Below are 18,562 nucleotides of genomic sequence, written 5' to 3'. Positions count from 1 at the left end.
TTCCTGTAACAGAGAGGGAAGTGCACGGAGCAGGCAGGGAGTCGGGTGAGGGCAGCTGGGATGTACCTCCCCCCCTCCCCATCCTCGTTGCATTCACCTATACAGCCTCACAAAGTTACCAAGTCATCTATTTTGGTCAACTTCATACATAAATAAAGAACTGCACTAACTTTATGTGAGTCTTACAGATCGGTATATTTTCCACAGAGCCTCCATAATAGGAAGCTAAATCAAACCACCCAGAGTAAACCTTTAAAGGCAATCAGAAACAAACAAACAAACACAAAAAAAGTATTTTAATGGCAAAAATACTAATATGTTTGTATGTCAAACCTGCAACAAATAAAATGTAGCATTAAACCTGTCGGTGGCGTGATTCTACAAATAAATATCAGCTGCAAGGATTGGGCTGCAAAGTTATATTTCTGAAAAGAACAAAAAATAATAAGAGGAAAATGTAAAGAGCACCATTATTTTGCAGACATACACTGGTGGTAGAGAGTATGAGCAGAGTCTGGATCCTATTTAAACATCTTATCAGCCTGTCTGCCGTCTGACTGCACCATGAAGATGTGCTGGTGTATAAGTTACTGTGTTTACAAGGTAAAAATAAATATTTTGTGTAATGAGCAGGGATGATGTGGTTTACAATGCATCCACAACTTCAGGAAAATTACTTACGTTTAACAAAAGAAAAAAAAATGGACTACATGAAATCATATCCAGCCAAACTTCAACTTGAGTTCTTATCTAATGTAGCTGTAATTATCCCCCCGTCACAGAAATGTGGGCAATATCATCTTTGCCTCTGTCTGTGTGTGTTCACATGACTGTCTGTTAGCAAAATACCTCATGAACCACAGCACACAGTTTAATAAAACTTGCAGAAAGTAATCATTAGATGTGCATCTGTGCCTGATTACCTTTAGGAGTCAACCCGATTCATGATGGCTGACACAGCTAACTGACCTTAGCCAACACAAAAATGGCTCTAACTCAGCCAGTTTTACAGATACTGAGTTAAAATGTGGTGTGGTAGTAGCTGAGAGTCACTGACAACACATACTTGAAGTCATATAACGTTATTTACAAGGTTCAACCACAATGATTTAAACTTTGTCATTTGTAAACAAGTGTTATAGAGAGGAAGGAACAGTGTGAGGATGGATGAGACAGAGCAAACCTAATTACTGAAATAGTAGGTGCCAAACAGACAAACGAACATGTGTTGTGACAGGTAAGAGTGATGTTTGGACTTCAGCCGACTGTGTCTCTTCAGGCTGAGCTCATTCTTCTACCCGGTTATAAATAAGAGCGACTGGTTGGTGCTGTCAGCCCTGCACTCAGTGCAGCTAATAGACTACCTGCCCCCCCACCCCGCCCAGCTCCACTCCACTCAGCTAGCTGCAGGTCTGTCGGGATTTCCTCTGCCATGCTTGGTCGGGCAGAGAGCGCAGCGGAAGACAAAAGTGTCTGAGAGATGTTGTGTGCCTGTGTCGGGTCCAGGCCAGCGGATGTTAGGAATCCTGCTGGTGGCGCTCAGCAGGATCGACGGAGCGCGGTCAGACGAGGGCAGCTGTGGAGGCCATCTGTAACCCGGCACACAGGACTACATGGACAGACACACGTACGCCGAATCTGTTCAAACAAGCTGAGGAAACACGAGACCCAGCTTCAATAAAACATTAACTGGAACACAGAGTAACAGAAACCCCTGAAGCCCAGAGACAGTAAGGACATTTGTCTGAAAACACGAAGGGGTTTTTGGATCCGAACATGTTCAAGTGTGTTTAAATCAGCGCTAAGAGGCCTGTTGGCTCGCAGGAACACAGCCTCTGTTAATAGAGTTATCCATGTGGTCAGCGTGGCTGTCACAATGACTGATTACTGACAATTCAATCTCCCACAGAAACACAGGGGAGGCTCCTCCAGTGGCTTCCCTGAGCGAACGCTGGCTGCCGAGGTCGCTGGTGTCCTTGGCAACCACTCAGGGGAAGAACCAGCCCCCCCCCATCCCACCGACTGTAGCCATCCACAGCTCAGCTGGTGGTGTCTCTGAACTCGAATGACCTTTTCACCATGATTTACATAAAGTGTACAGCATGAAACACCTCAGACAGGTGCAGACAATCCTCAACACTAACACGTATCAATTAAAGGCCTAGCATTCCTTGAAGGGTCGCATTTCACCCCCCGCCTTTCAGCCCAGAGTTTCAGCTTCAGATCGCCTAGTGTTGGGAAACGATGGAGTTGTAGCTGTTTTGGTCAAAACTTTACAATCCCATCATGTGAGATGCCATGCATAGATATGTGTTGTGAGAGACTCTCAGCTACCACATCAAAGTTTAGCTTAATATCTGTAAAATTGACTGAGTTACAGCCATTTTATGTTTCCTAAGATTGATTGGCTGAGGTAGCCATCTTAAATTGGACTGACTCCAAAGGTTAATCAGGTGTAGCTGTAGATGCAGTAATTACTTTCTGTAGGTTTCATTAAAACCTGTCCACTGGTTCGTTACATAGGAAACCCTGTGATGGCAAAGTTTTGAACAAGGATCTGTTAGCGCTCGGAGTATGTGTTGGGAATGATTTGCACCTACTACCAAACCAAATTTTAGCTCAACATCTGTAAAACTGACTGAGTTACAGCCATTTTTTCATTTGCTGAGGTTGATTAGCTGTGGCAGCCATTTTGATTTTGGTTGACTCCAAAAAGGTAATCGGTTGTAGATGTACCTCTGACAAATACTTCGTGAAAATGTCTGTAAAATCCATCCATCGGTTCGTGAGATATTTTGCGAACCGACAGACAGCACACGGCTCTACACGCCGTCTCTGATGAGATCTAACGTTTCGAACGGAAACAGATTTGAGATCAGGCGTTTGAGTACCATCTCTGTCTGTTGTGAACTCCCCTGAGCAGAAGGCGGTGTTCGTCCTGCAGAGGCAGGTAAACGTTGTGAAAGCGCTCCCTGATCCAGATGAAAATCGCTCACGAGGAGCTCGGCCTGTTGGGAGACACTGTGACTGATGACATGTTGAAGTTTAAAGAGTTGAGCTGCTCCGGAGCATTTGTAGCTCAGGGATTTGGCACTTCCTCACTTTCTTACTTCCTGTCGCTCGCTCTGTATCTCTCCCTCTCTCTCTCTCTCTCTCTCCAACAAACACACAAACAACTGTAACAGAAATGTTCGATGAAAACATATTCTCTTAAGCAGACAAAAGAAATCAAATGCCAGCATTCAGATCAAACTAAAAGCGCTGACATGCCCTGAGAATCCGAACGCACAAATTACTACACAAATTACAAATTACTCAACACGTTTCAGCACCTGTCCCCTCCTCCCCACCTGCCGCTGATACTGCTGATAAAGAAAATGGAGACAGGCGGAGAGCTCCCTCCAGCAGGGGTGCGATTCATTAGATAAGTGTGGAGAAATGTGTGGACACCCTTGCTGATTCACACAAGGCAGCAAGAAACTGACTCAGACGCTATTCATGCCGCTGCTGTTTGGTTCTTTGTCACAAACAGCTAATGAGCAGGGGGTTCAAAAGTAGCCGGAGATAATCGTTGCATAAAACCACTCAGCCGCATTTACGCCAGCTACTTTGAGCTGATTCACCAAAAATGTTTTGTAAACGTTTGCCTTGCCTGTGTTGTACCCCCATCTGCACAGCGATGCGAAACCTGATTTTATTCACAATAAGTGGGGATTTTTATTCCTGCCCAAGTTTGTTTTTGATCATTTTAGTCAATCCACGCTGTTGTTGCAACGCCGCTACTGATTGGACAAGAGCTCTCATTCATCTGCCGAGGCTTCTGATTGGTCGATGTTGGGGGCGTGCCGCTGCGTCGATTTCCAGGCAGAGGGTGACAGATGCTGGAATGTCAGAGAAGAGAGCGGACAAGAAGAGGAAAGCTGTAGTTGTAAAACTGACTGAGTTTTAGCCGCTTTTGCGTTTGTTATGGTCAGTTAGCTCTGCTGGCCATCTTGAACTGGATTGACTTCCATCACTTTCATTAAAATCCATCCACCAGTTCCTGAGATATTGCGCTAACACAACAGACAAATGAACAGAGCCGTATAGCAAAAACAGCTTCGCCTTCGCCAGCAGTCGACAATAAACAAACAAACAAACACACAAACAAACAACAACAAAAAACCTGATGAGACAAGGAGGAATCTAGCGGTGTCTAAAGGACAGTTTGGCTCGTGTAAGGAGATATTTAGGTAGTTCTCTGCCTGGAACAGACGCATCAGCTGTTTTGCGAAAAGCTTGTGCTGTAACTCTAAGCTTGGTGCCACTTAAATTACAGAAGCTGCGTAGTCACAAAGACACAGCAGCAGAGCAACAGAAGACAGGGTCAGGCTGACATACGGACACAGAAAAACAGCAGCAGGGTTTAGAGTTTTGCTTGCGATGACGCAGCTCTGCTCATGACAGATGTCAGACTTGTGGGAAGGCAACTTATCAGCTCTAACCTGAATAATTTCTTCCTTTACTCAAAAAAAGAAAACAAACACACAACGTTCTCAGTTATGTTTGTCATGCTGATAGGAACAAAGATTGGCTTCCAAACACAAAGTTTTCTTTAGACGACACGTACACGGAGTCAAATCCTTTCAGCTGGACCAGATGTCTGTTTTTATTTGTTACAAGTCAAATGCACGCATCAGCAGCACAACAACAAAAGCAACGTGAGTCCGGAAGAACTGAAGCGTGGGGAAAAAAACAAAAGCAACTCGTGGAGAAATAATCACCCACGTGTTCGAGACCGTAATCCAACGCAGCATCATTGTGTTGAACGCGTGGCTACCTGGTTTAAAGCTGTTAGGTAAGTACAAAAGCACGCAGCCAATCAGAAACAAGCAGCTTTGACCTAGTTTCACTACAAAAAAAGGTAAAACCCATTAAAGTCCTGTTAATGAATCAACAATCAAACAAAAGGTTTCTGAAGCTCAAAACATCCCCTGAGCCCAAAACACACATAATGCCGGGAGAAGTCTTGTTGTTCTCCTATAATCTCATTTTGGGTGACAAGCGTGGACCCGACGCTGTGATCGGTTTTACAACAGAAACCTGCGGGATGCTCTGACGCTCCCTGACCTAGATTTTATCCTTATAAACACATCTGTTCAGAAACCTGCAGCTGTTTGTTTTAAGGCCGACAGGGATGAAGAGAAAGGGACTTCTCCCTGGATGCATTTAAATATTTTACATTATTTATAGGCACTGATGTATTAGATAAATAAAAACTAACAAATGCAAATGTGCAGCACTGTGTGAAAGTTTAGCATAATAGTCATTTCTTTATATCTTGCTTCTCAAAATTGGTTTTAAATGATCCTGATCAATACCTCTTCAAGCTTTCTGAACATTTTGTTTGGTTTTCTTTAGACTCTTTTCACTCATTTTCTGTCATATAAAACAGGTGGACAACAAGCAGAGAACAGAAGCAAGTATCAGGTTGAAAACAACTATCACCAGTTAATGAATGGTATAAAAAAAGTTGTGTCTTAAAGAATTAAGGAGAAAAGAACCCACAGAACCTGCGATATGAAGCATCCTTCAGCTGATCATCGACTGACAGTCATGTTTTCATAAACAGCTCTTTGGGATTCACCTAAAAATCAGTCCCTCCGGGATATTGCAGACGTTTTCTGGTGATTGCTGCGACCTAAAATGGCTGATTTCACAACAGCTTTTTCAGAAAGTTGGGACGCTTTGAAGCTTTATTTTTTTCTTTGGCGCGACAAGGCAAGCTGTGTGTGAAACAGCAGGTCATTCCTGGCATATTTTTTTTGTCTCTCCTGCACATTGTTGTTGTCATCTGTTGATTTATGGTAACACTCTCACCTGCAGTCGCTGTCCCTCTCAATTTAAGAAGGGGACGCCTCTTTTGTCGCTCATCCTCACATCGATCTGCCTCGTGGTCCGGCTGGCCGAAAGGAACACAAGGTCATTTATGGGCATGTTTTGTGCGACAAAACTGCTTGTCAGGTGGCAATTTTCACCTATGTTTCACCATAATGTTGCATGCTGCGCAAAACAATTTGCAGCCACTTTCATGTAATACTTGTACTACTTGGATTTGGATAGGTTTTGCCATATTTGACGGGGAATATGACTTTCTGGCATCGGACATGTTTTCAGCCTGCACTAATTGGTCAAATTTGGGATAAAGTTTAGGTAGCTGGCAAGTTTGAGCAAAGTTGCCGGGGACTGGTTGATGGCAAAGTTGCAAAACCCAGAGGTAAATGTAGAATACGGTTTTATGTGTCAAACTGTTTGTAATAGGTGTTTTTCATAGATTCAACCAGTTAGATGGGAACAAACTGCGTGTTTGTGACGAGCTGCTGGTAACAAAATCCAATATAAAACCGCTAGCCAAGTTGTCGACATAACACGGGTCCATCCCTTGAGTTCGGGAGCCTTTTCATGCCTCAGTGACACAAAGGACAGAGCTTAGCTGCTTAACAAAAGAACATTCTTTCGAAAATGAGTAAAAAGAAAGCAGTTGATGTCCCAAGAAAAACTTTGAAAGACCTTCAGAACTATTGTTCAAGACCCTTTATAAAGATTACACAAAGTATGTCTCCTTATAAGTGAAATATAAAGAAATGTGGGATGACTCGGGACTTTTACAAAGCAGTATTCTACGACCTTTACATTTCATTTTAAACGCAGATGGTCGGTATCAGTGTTGTGTTCAAATTGGTGACAGGAAACAGTCAAGAAAACAACAATTGCACACTCAAATGAACAATTTCACCTTGTTAGCCTAAAACCAGTACGAAAGCAGAACCCTTCCTGTCCCGGCTGTTTTGAGTTCGGTTCTGTGAACGCATCTGGGTCGCGGCAAACGCCCCCGTTTGGCCCGCAGGTCAGGTTTTATAACGCAGAGCTGACAAACCGGCAGATATAGTAAACGCTGAGGCGCAAAGTGAGAAGGAGTCAGACTGACTGTCAGCACTGCGGTTTAATTACTGTCTCCATCCCTCCAGTGAGTGTTACCGGCTGACATTCATCCCTGCCTCAGCTGCGACCAATCCTCTTCCACACAAGAGCATTCATCACGTTTTATGTACGCAGTAATCCCTGCCATACATCAAGAGCATGCTGTAATCCAAGCTGAAAAGCCACCTTAATAGTGTCATTACTTAGCGCAGACATGCTAAAATTGTTTCACATCATTCACTTTGGAGCATCCAAGTTGAATGGCGCCGCTTTTGTTCCCACCCGGCCGAGCTCGTTGTCACAGATTCGGTGAAGATTACGCCGCGGCCGTGAACATCCCCACCTATAGGCCATTCGGCTACAAATAAAAACATCTCAAGAGACCAGAGAGAAACGGTTTCCTACAGACTCTAAGAACAGTGCGCAGATTAATGAACAACTTCTGACACTCCTGTTGGCGAAGCATTGTGTGCTTGCGGTGTAATAATCAACCAGGCTTTCGGCAGCACGGCGAAAACTTCGAACTACGCGCCACTCCGTCTCGCCTGCAGAAAACCCAATTCACGGCTTGAGCCATAGATTATTATCTGCTGGCCTTTCGAGGCAGAACTACGGGCTTCGGCGGCGGTGTTGTGAGTGAAAACAGAACGCTGGTCGCTGCTTGTTGTGTAAGCAACGCGATGAAGTGAAGGACATTACGGAAGACAGAGCACCTAAAAGAAATTGAAAAAAAAAAAGAAGAATAAAACACTATTCAATTCCTGATTTCAACACACAGGCCTAGCATTCCTTGGATGTCACCGGCCGTCTTTCCTGTCAGAGTTTTAAACAGAAATCAGAATGAGAAGGAATGGAGTTAAACCTGTTTGGTCAAACCTCGAAAATAACGGCGCACGTATGTGTGATCTCGTGCGATATCGCGAGTCCTTGCGAGACGTATTAGTGCCCAGAGAATGTGTTGAGGCTGACTCTCAGCTCCAAACCACATTTTAGCTCAATATATCGGCAAAAAAACTCACTCTGCGCTTGCTAATGCCGACTAGCTGTGGCAGCCATCTTGAACAGGGGTGACTGTGATAGATGTCATAGATGCACAGCCAGTTATTGCTTTCTGAGAGTTTTATTAAAATTTGTTCAGTGGTTCGTGAGGTATTTTGCTAACAAACAACCAGGATTAACGCCAACGAAGAACACCAAGGTTTTAAGCAAAGATCTTAGGAAATGCGTAGCACTCAAAGTGCGTGTTGGGGGTATTGCTCAGCTACTACCATGCCACATTTTAGCTCAAGATCTGTCAAACTGTCCGAGTTATGGTCATGTTTGTGTTTCCTAAAATCAGCTGGCTGTGGTGGCCATCTTTAATCGAATTCACTCCAAAAGTTAATAGGTTGTAGATGTACGCCTTCTTAATAATTTACGAAGGTTTTGTTAAAATCTATCAAGCGGTTGATGAGATATTTTGCTAACAGACAGACAGAGTTGACGGCAATAGTAAATGCCACAGTTTTAAGGACAGATCGTGCGCAATCAATTAGTGTTTGGTGCGCATGTTGGGAATGACTCTCAGCTACTACCACACCGAATTTTAGCTCAACATCTGTGAAGCTGACTGAGCTGTAGGCATTTTTGTGTTTGCTGTGGTTGCTAAGCTGTGGCGGCCATCCTGAATGCGGTTGACTCCAAAAAGGTAACCAGACGTCGAAGCCCATCCAGTAATTACTTTCTGAGAATTTCATTAAAACCCGTCCAGTGGTTTATGAGTAACGAGCACGCACACACACCTACATGCACACACACAAGAATTACTCAGGACAAAAAGGTCACAACGACCTTCTGGCGCTCCCCTGTCTTCTTTAATCTGCAGTAACTACATTTGTGTCGACGTTCTTGTCGGTAATGATAATTCTGACGTGCACAGGTGCTTTTATAACCACTTCCCAAGGTGGCAGAGGCGGTTTCTCACCCTGACCCTGCTCTTCCTCACACCTGTGTGACCTTCTCACACTGTAACCCACACAGGTGTCAGAAAGTGTGACACCTGCAGCTGCCACTGGCCTGCTTCATCAGTGATGGAGCAAACGGCAAAATCTGGAGCAAAATCTTTTTGGACATATGAGCAAACAAAATAAAGAGCCCCACTAAAACCAGGAGAGATCCAGGGAATCAACTCGGAGCTGTGGGCTGACCCACTGCTGAAGGAAGACATTTGGTTTCATTCAATCGAATAAAAGCAGGAAATCCTATAATAAGTCTAATTAAAAACAACAAATAAAACTCGTGTTTTATGGCACACAAGTTTATGATCTAAACTCTATTCAGGGAGGCATTTGTATGTTTTTAGACGCATATATTAGTCGTGAATAAGACGTATTTATCAGCGTAATAACCTGTTAACTCTTGTTGATCTGTAGTTGTTTTTTAAGCCTGGTTCTTCACCGTGTGGAGCATCGTGACAGGCCTCGGTTCCCTTCCCCTTCGCCAGAACTTCTCGTCTCGCTGTTTCAGTCGTAAAATGTCAGAGTAAAGAGCCGTGCCGCTGCTTAATGACCCGAGAAGACGAGGAAACCCGGTTTACGGGGGGGGGGGGGAGACACGGAGTTTTTTTTGTCGCATCTCCGTCCGACAGGATCAGCGACCATGAACTTAACTCACCTGAACCAGTTTCTCCCAAACTAAACCGCTCCACGCGCTCGTTCTGCTAACGGCTCTCCTCGCGGTAAAGAAATGCGTTATTTATTTTATCAACCCGTCAAAAGCCTCATTGCTGCTCTGTTCGCCACATTTATTAACTTAAAAGTAAATAGTGGACATACTGAGAGCAACACAGCGCAGGTTGGGTTGGTGGGGGGGATCCAGTGAGCTGAGAGAATCCGTGGCATCGGGCACATCTGTAAATGTGGTAAAGGTTCCGGAGTAAACGCGGACGATAAACTTACCTTCTCGGTGATTTATGTTTCCGTCAGGTTTCGGTTATGTCCTCGCCGGATAAATAGTTGACTATAAACGGTTAAACGTATGTAATTTTTGGAGTATAAAACACACTGTCTCTGCGTGCCGCTTCCTCTACGTCAGCCTGTATATCTGTGTGGCTGTGGGCGGAGCTTCGCGCCGCTGCGGAGGAAGACACGGCGGAGGAGCCAATCAGAGGAGGCGGTCCCACACACAGATAGGTGAAAACAGACAGGAGCACTCACGCTTCTCGAAAATATTCCGCTCAGGGGAAAAAGAAAAATACGGATATGGAAAACTACATTTAATTTCCAAAACGATTTTACGGCTTCCTCTTCTATTCCCTTATTTGCGGTTTTTATTTTCAAAGATAAAATGCGTACTGCGCATGCCCAAGTAAAAAAACAACAACAACCAAAACACTTAAAGATTATTAACATATAGAAGTCTTTGAAACAATATAAACACTTTTTGCCCATCTTTTACATAGCTGAAATTTAATTTCCTGTCGGATCACATTTTGGAGATCAACCATATACAGCCCTCATCAAGTTTCTATTTTCAGTCTGATTACATAACCTCACAAAATCAGTTAAGCCATGAAAAACACTGCATGCTATCCCACACACTGAGCTATATCCATCTATCTATCTAAACATCAGAAAATCATCTAACCAGGAATACTGCAACCTTCAACTTCTCCCACAGTCCAAACACAGAACGGATTGCTTTTGTTTAAATACTTAACATGTCAGAACCCCGTCGTTGAGAAAATACCAGGAAAGGTGTTCATAGCGATTAATAACAATCAGTTTATTTATGTACCAGGAAATCTGTTTGCATTGTCTTGGACATTTTTCCCTGCTTCTAGAACAGACGTTTACAGTACAGTAGCATACGATATCTGCATTTGGACAACATTGTCAATTCAGAACTATTTTTGAATGACAATTTATAAGCAACCAAAACACAGTAAGTGAAGAGATGAAACAGAATAAAAGAAAAATAATTTACATGTTTCCTAGGTAATATTTTTTGACAAAATGCTAGGTTAATAGGAATCTACATAACAGTTCTCAGCAAATTATACAGTAAATGCTACAAAAACAACAACTCAAAGAAAAATAACAGTAAGAAATAAAACAAATCATATGATCAGTACACAGATGAAGATGTGGAGGGGAGAGAGGAATTTCAGCTTAAGACAAAACAAAGATGTCAGACAAAGAGCTTCACAGTGTAATTGGAAACAGATTATTATTTAAAGACTGACTGAATAGCGATGTTACAAACTGAATGTATTCAAGTTACCAACTGTCGACATTACAGCCAGAGTTTTAAACACAACATGGGAGGACAGGTGAACAAAAACAAATTCCGACACAATTAATGCACGAAAAAAAAGACCATTTCAAAATGTGTTTGAAACACTATTGCAAAGAGTGTTGGTTCAGGTACTTGACTGCGATTTGAAAATAAAGCTTCTGCGTGTAACGCGTTGTGCACTGAGAAAGACAGGGCAACGTTAAGCAGTAGTTTGGACAAAAGGCATTCATAAGGTTTAGAGTTGCATGGGAGCCACATCAAGTGTAATCTGCTTCTAAGGATTTTCTCCTGCATTTTACGAGGTTATGTTTTTGTTTTTCTCCTGATTTAAGATGCTCGCTTTCAATACATATTCATATAAATATTCAAATACGACACAGGATGGCTGCAGCATTAGATTCCACCCCACAGAGGAGAAATTGAACGAGGTCGGATTAGCATTACTTGCATTAACATTTATCTCTTCCACTGTTCTGCTACAGCGAGCTGTGTGGTGCCTGAAGCTGCTGCTGATCTCTGGCGCCCTCATGTGGAGCTGTACAGAGCGATCTGCTGCACCTTCCCTAGCTGTGACAGCAGCCTTTTCATGCGTTGTTTGAGCTGAGGGAGACGAGCCAGAGGTTCAGGAGGCTCCAACTCTCCAGTGTAGTCGAGCCAGCTCTCCAGCACTGAGGAGGACAACAAGGACCAGAAGGTGAGGGCTTGTTTACGCTCAACAGGAGAAACTTTGGCACGTTCGTTTGTCTTACCGTCCAGCTCTCTTTCGATGAAGTCCATCCTGTGCGAGACCTCATCCTGGACAGCGTCAATGTGATCCAGTAGGTTGATCTGCCACTGTAGATACTGCCTCTTATCTCCAGTGTCTTTCCCACACTCTTCCCTGCTCTCAGCCTGACACCACGACACACCCACCGAAACCTGAAGACATTCAGAAACCGCACCACTTCAGATGGTGTCAAAATGCTTTCAGATTAAATCCATTTACTTTTGGTAGGGGTGGGAGGTGAAATCTATGGACATGGAATTGATTCTCTAATGTCAAAAATCAAATTTAATGTTAATTTATGCTGCTACCTTAAGAGTAGCTGCACAAGGTGCCATTTGTCCGAATAGATATACTGTAGCTTCCTGTAGTAAAAATATGTAGCAGTAAAACTGTTTTCACATCTTTTTCATCTTTTCTTTGCTGAACCCTGAAGAATATGATTTTGTAATAGTTACAATTATCATGAGTGTCTTTACTAATGACTGAAACATTTGATTTGTGTATAAATTTCCAATGACAAACATGATGCTACTTATTTTATAATGTTAATTTAGCATCTGTGCCAATTATTGGTCATTGTTTAAAAACTAATAGTTATTAAACATGTCACTGTGCACTCTTCATTAGGCATAAAAATATATAAATCTGCATTTATTTATGTAAAATAAGTCAGTTTTGAGATGACCAAAATGCATTGATAATCATTTTATAATTTCATCCTAATCAAATCAAAGCCTAAAGATTCACACCCATAATTTTGGGTATAATTCACTTAAGTTATGGTTATATCCAGATTGGCATTTTAAAGGACATTCCAGCCACTTAGGGGACAGTGGAAAAGTTATGAGCAATAATATCTTTACAAGTCAGAGAAATAAGAGTTTAAATTAAGTTTATATCTGACAGGACTGACGAGCTAACAGCTGGTCTGAATCCAGCCAAGACCAAAGTGCACTTCTGCCATCTTAAAACAACTCCACTCTCAAACATTTCATGCAAACGCCATTTCATAGACCTTTTCATTGCAATCGATGTCACAATACACGGTTATGTATTCAGACATCTTAGAGGCAGCAGCAGTTAGCTGTAGCACTTCCGAGGCAGGCTGGGGTGAAGTCCAGCAAGATTTAAATAAGTGTTTACATGAAAGTTTTAAAGATTGGAGTTGTTTGAAGATCTCTTTGGAAGTTTTCCCTTCCTCCTTTTATTAACAGCATAAAGTCCAACCTTGTTGTTGTTGCCTGATGGTTTGGGTTTGTCCATCTCCAACAAGCTTCCGTAGCGCTGCTCCCGTTCCAGCAGCTCCTCTGTGCTTCTCATGCTGTCCTCCAGCTCTGAACCCTGTCGGGTCTCCACCACCAGCCGCTGCTCCACAGCTGGGTAATACGCCCGAGGCTTCTGATAACAGTGTTCACTGATAATGTACGAGTCCTGGAAAGACGGGAAGGGGGAAGAGGTGCTGGACGAAGACGAGGTGGCGGCTGTAGCGGCCCGGCTCAACTTCTCCAGCGCGTTGGACATTAAAATCTCTCCTCGGCTCATGTCTTCATCGGGGGTCACAGGAGACGGCGCCGTGTTGCTGCCTCGACACGAGTCGAAGCTGAGATGCGACTTCTCTAAGTGCTTCCAGGGCTGCCGCCACAGCTGCAGGTCAGGGTGGGTGCTGCTTCTGAAAAATGAAATGATAAACAAATGAAACGAAACGACTTCTGACATGTACTTGAACATGTAAGTTACAGGAATACAGCTGTGCTGCTGGCTTCCATGCACTCACTGTAAGACGCTCATCTTGAGCTGCAGGCCGTTGAGAACCTCTAACACGTGGTGCACGTCCCCCAGCAGCTGATGGGTGGTGGTGATCTTCTTGGCGTTTTGGTGGGAGTAGTTCTCTTCCAGGAAGGACAGGCCGTACATGTGGCCATTGGTCAGCCACTCACGATCGTACCAGTAGCGCAGACTCTGCCTCTGACCTGAGTGGAAATATGTCAAACAAAAAGTGGAAAGAATAAATAAATTGGAGCAAAGAGAGCAGGAGTTTCTCGATGATGTCGTTAAGATATTGAAGACTTTCAAATTTACTGTATTCACAGTTATATGAAGTAGTTTATTTTTATTTTAGTGCGGAATTTTCAAATCTGTTTCATATGAAGGAACTAAACTTGAAGGCTGATGTTTTCAAGTGTGAATTTGTAAAACTCTTTGAATCTAGATACAAATACCAAACACAGACAGTGGAGTTCATTTTATTTATTTTGAGCAGGTAACAAAAAAGCTACTGAAATATTTCTGTTTTTCTTAGTTTATGTTATGTTATTTATTGTTTGTATATATGCATGTTTCTTATTCATGTTATGATAAAGTATGATAATGTAATAATCAACCAAAGGTTTTGAATACAAGACGACTTATTCTGACCCAAACCCTTCAATGACCTTTAATTTTACCTCTGAAGAGGAAAAACGTGTATGATCCCCAAATGATAAATTGTTTTTTTTTGTAGAAAGACTGAATTTTTATGTTAAGAAAACAAATTTATGATTCTTTTCTGTCAAACCCATATTCTTACCGTATTTCCCGCACTATAAGGCACACTGGATTATAAGACGCACTGTCAATGAATGGTCCATTTTGAACTTTTGTCATGTATAAAGCACATCCTCGTGCACCTCCCAATTTTTGTAACTTTGTGCGGAACGGGCACCGCGGTCCATTCAAGATGGACGATTCAGTGCTCTGGTTTGCCTGTATCAGCATTTATATGATCCCTCTGTGAGAGATGCCAAAGATAATCAAACGGTTCAAAACTGTCTTTATCCTTTAATTTCCTAAAGGCATCATCTGAAATAACAACAGGTTTTCTCTACACCCAAGGAGTTCATAAAGTATAATATACATACAATTATTAAATAAAACTAGTATGAAGTATACAATGTGTAGTCTCCATTATTCCACTTTAAATAATTGTTTTATTTGTTTCTCTCCTCTTATTCTCAAGACAAATCTATGCGACTGAGTTCCTGCAGAGATTTCTCCACTCAGTTTGATGCAGTTTTTACCAATAATATCCTTACAACATGCTGAATATTCAGGCTTTTTATTTTAAATACAACTAATTTTAACAACATGTGTAATAGCAAAATGAAGGTGGCTCTTTAAACTTGTATTTTGTGCTTTAAATTGCAAGTCTTTGCTTAGATTTTATTTTGTGATGTACTGTAAACACCAAAGATGCCTGTAAAAAAAAATGAACTAAAAAATAAATTGCGAGTTATGATTTTCTGAAAAAAAAAAAAAATCTACATAAAAATAGCTGACAGTGGCAGCACTATGATGGAAGGTCATTTTGAAATCTAACCAGATTAGATTTTAGAAAAGCAGCAAAATCTGAATTTGACAGAATAAATTCATGAAATAGCCGCTGAGTGCATCCATTTTTATACTAAGGCCTTCTGATACAACTGTAAAATGATTTATTTTTATAAAAATGTGATTAAGAAAAAAACCCAAAGGTCAACACAAAGAAACACTCGTATAAATTGGAAGACTTTTCTCAGGTTCCTGTGAGTTTCAAATGTAGTTTTCCATTTTAGTTCTTTGACGTCAGCTGATCTATTTGAAGCTGGAGTGTCTTGGCCTCACCTGGTGGATCTCTGCAGATGTAGCAGGTGTATCTGTCTGGTACATTGTCCTCCAGCAGGCCCATGCAGGTGCCGTGCTGCCAGCACAAACAATCCTCACACTGACAAAAGGACAAATGTGGTTTACATTATTACGACTGCAAAGCTTTAAAAAAAATGAGCCGCACCCTTGAAACAAAATTCAACAAACTCACCTGAATCATGAAGTCATTGTCTTCTTCCACCTCGCAGATGCATCGCACGATCTCTTGGTCACTGGTGTCCAAGGCACCAGAGTCGACACTCAGAGGTGGCGTTGTGACGTCCATCTCCATCTCCAAGTCGTCATCGCTCCACCCACAGCTGTCAGTGGACCAGTCACTGATGCTATCCTCGTCTACAGTAACAGGGAGGAACAGAACCATTGCACTTTTAAGGGGAAAAAAAACACAACTTATAAAGACTTAACTTCTTCCTTGAGAAATAAAACTGGGTTTGAATTAAAGTTCAGCTGAAAGTTGAAATATTTACTCAGTGAATATCTGTGTATTGTTTTATGAAGCAAGCCACTGCAGCGAAAGAAAAGATCAGGATTCAATAAACCATGGCTTAGATATCTGGGACTACAGTGTGAGCAACAACATCTGCGCACGAATGATTCGGGCTCAAGAAAATCTGTCAACATGGTGGACTGAATCCAGGAAGAGTAGAAGACAAAGGAAAACCAGAAACACTCACCCATACACAAAGTAAAGTGCAAACACACACACACTGTCTTAGATATACCCACCATCAACATGTATCTGCTCTGTGTAGCTGTATCCGGGCCTGCTGGGGTAGGCCTCAGGCTTGTGATTGTGTGAGAGGGGGGATTTGAGTGGCAAATTCAATTTGGAGTGAAGACCCAATACTGAGATGTCAATATTCTCCTCACTACCTGTGTAGTCTGTTAATACAGGGAAGGGGGAGAAGCAGATGTAGAACAAAATTGTCAGCCTTGAAAATAAATGTTAAACAAATGCCCATCGGGGGGTGACAAAATGTGGCACAGCAAACATTTTTGGCAAAGGATGTAGTTAAAAAAAACGAGGGACAACAAATGTGGGTCAGTGGGAGGCAGCGTGTATCCATCTGAGGCCATGCCAACCACATATTTAATATTTGGAAGAAAAAAAAAAAGGAAGATTTGTGTTAATTCAAAATTAGTGCCACAACAAGATCTGGCTTTCTGTTACTGGTACTGTCATATAAAACGAAACATTAAAAAGATAATAGTTGGAGTGACAAAGCAGCAATAAATGTTACACTTCTCCCACACACAAGCTCAGTCACCACACCAAGAGGAGTGAATGAAGTGCTTTATGCTTTGTATGTGAGCCGTCACAGCGAGCGCACAAGCAGAGCAGCAGATGTTTGACCTCGCCCTGTGCCAGAGACATGGTTTCTTACCAGACTTGGCCTTCTTTTTCTTTTTCTTCTTCTTTAGTTTAATGCGCAGGAAGTCCTTCTGTTTGGGTTTCTCTTTCAGTTTGTCTTTTACAGAACCTAAGGACCATTAAGTGACAAAAGCTGAGCCTCAACTGAGTGTAGCTTATTAAACTATCAAATCTACTGACCAAGAAAAATCGTATTATGCATATTAATAGTATTAAAACCAACAGTGAATAAGAAGGAATGTGTATCCACAATATGAGTCATACTGACCGATGTCAAAGCCACTCTTGTCTGAGTCCTTGTCCTGCAGCTGGCATACGTTTCTGTCCAGTTGGTTCTCCTTGCTCTTCTCCCTCAGCAGCGCTCTCTGCTGGTGGCCCTGTGTACTGACTGCAGGTGGGGCCGATGTGCGCCTTCCTACAGTCTTAATGTCACCGCGGGGAGCTGCAACAGCTCCGGAGTCTGAGGAAAAAGAAATGGCAGGTATAAAAGCCTTTGTAAGAAGTAATTAAAACATGCCATGATTCAGGATTACTCATTTTACTGCTAGAAAAATATCATCCGCCTAAGCTTGAATTAAGATTTTGAGCAAAACACCACAGTTTCATGGTAGTATAGTAAAAATGCACAACTTGATTTGCTTTTATTTGAAAACAAAAATGCAATTGCTATTACTTATTGCATAACACTGATCATATTCTGAGTATATTAGTATATATATATTACTAAATAGATTTTTTTATTTATAGCTATTATAATTTAAATTTACACACATATAGAAAGATAAGAGAGCGACAGAACAAATGAAAATGTTGACAGCTTTTTCCTGCACCCAGGACAGATTTTTAAATTTACATCGATATTTAAGATTAAGGCTAAATTTTTAATTCAATCACAAGTATGAAGAATAAATTAAAAATTTTACCAACTCAATGATGGGTTGGAGCAACAGGTGGGAAAGGGGGAATAAAATAAAATTAAAAAAGGCTTCACCTCTAGTATCTTATTAAAAAGGTGTTTAAACCGTAGGAACATTGTGACACAAAGACTTTGTGGCTTTAACATCTAGACTAGGGCTGCAACAACGAATCGATAAAATTCGATAATTAAAAGCGTTGGCAACAAAATTCATTATTGATATGTGTTGTGCAATTTATGCGTCACTAACGTTGTCGCGGAAACGGTGACGTCACCCGCAGCGCGTTTGCTGAACAAACTCCGTCCCAAATATAAGTCATTGCTCCGTCCGCTCCGTTAAAAAAAAAAAAAAAACCTATCCGCTCCGTATGATGATGAAGAAGCTATGGCTCTTCTTCCTCACTGCAAACTTTCTTTCTGCTACTCCATTACCGTTTTGGGGGACATGTTTTACTCACTGCAAGTTAGAATCTGCTGAATAGGGTTTTGTGTTTAGTCTTAAAGTTGTTCAGCAGCAGAACTAGCTCTGTGAGCTCTGTTAGCAGCAGTTAGCATACAGGAAACTGCACGCTGCTTTCAGCGCCACCTGGTG

The 18,562-nt window shown here is 42.0% G+C and overlaps 2 protein-coding genes across 7 annotated transcripts in view; both read right to left on the bottom strand.

Annotated features, from left to right (window-relative positions):
- Positions 1-10,058, bottom strand: part of ndrg3a (ndrg family member 3a) — a 40,106-nt gene extending 30,048 nt beyond the window's left edge. For 2 of the 4 annotated variants that reach the window (XM_017430580.3, XM_037975038.1), the window contains exon 1: positions 9,897-10,058. The gene's annotated coding sequence lies outside the window, so the exon portion shown is untranslated. Of the gene's footprint in view, positions 1-5,859; positions 5,942-9,896 lie in introns of all 4 variants that reach the window. The other 2 variants (XM_037975037.1, XM_017430581.3) reach the window with 2 other exon arrangements.
- A 639-nt stretch (positions 10,059-10,697) lies between these two features.
- The window catches only part of phf20a (PHD finger protein 20, a), a 14,459-nt gene continuing 6,594 nt past the window's right edge, over positions 10,698-18,562 (bottom strand). For 2 of the 3 annotated variants that reach the window (XM_017430596.3, XM_017430595.3), the window contains exons 9-17: positions 17,323-17,514; positions 17,068-17,163; positions 16,409-16,564; positions 15,834-16,015; positions 15,641-15,740; positions 13,776-13,971; positions 13,229-13,670; positions 11,985-12,153; positions 10,698-11,903 (exon numbers count right to left, since the gene is read on the bottom strand). In XM_017430596.3, the coding sequence (XP_017286085.1) occupies positions 11,761-11,903; positions 11,985-12,153; positions 13,229-13,670; positions 13,776-13,971; positions 15,641-15,740; positions 15,834-16,015; positions 16,409-16,564; positions 17,068-17,163; positions 17,323-17,514 (1,676 nt within the window). In that variant the 3' untranslated portion in view covers positions 10,698-11,760. The remainder of the gene's footprint in view (positions 11,904-11,984; positions 12,154-13,228; positions 13,671-13,775; positions 13,972-15,640; positions 15,741-15,833; positions 16,016-16,408; positions 16,565-17,067; positions 17,164-17,322; positions 17,515-18,562) is intronic. The other variant, XM_017430597.3, reaches the window with a different exon arrangement.

This window comes from Kryptolebias marmoratus, linkage group LG4, assembly GCF_001649575.2.
Source record: "Kryptolebias marmoratus isolate JLee-2015 linkage group LG4, ASM164957v2, whole genome shotgun sequence".
NCBI lineage: Eukaryota > Metazoa > Chordata > Actinopteri > Cyprinodontiformes > Rivulidae > Kryptolebias > Kryptolebias marmoratus.
The sequence above is the reverse complement of the archived record's forward strand: the minus strand, read 5'-3'. Positions and strand labels throughout refer to the sequence as shown.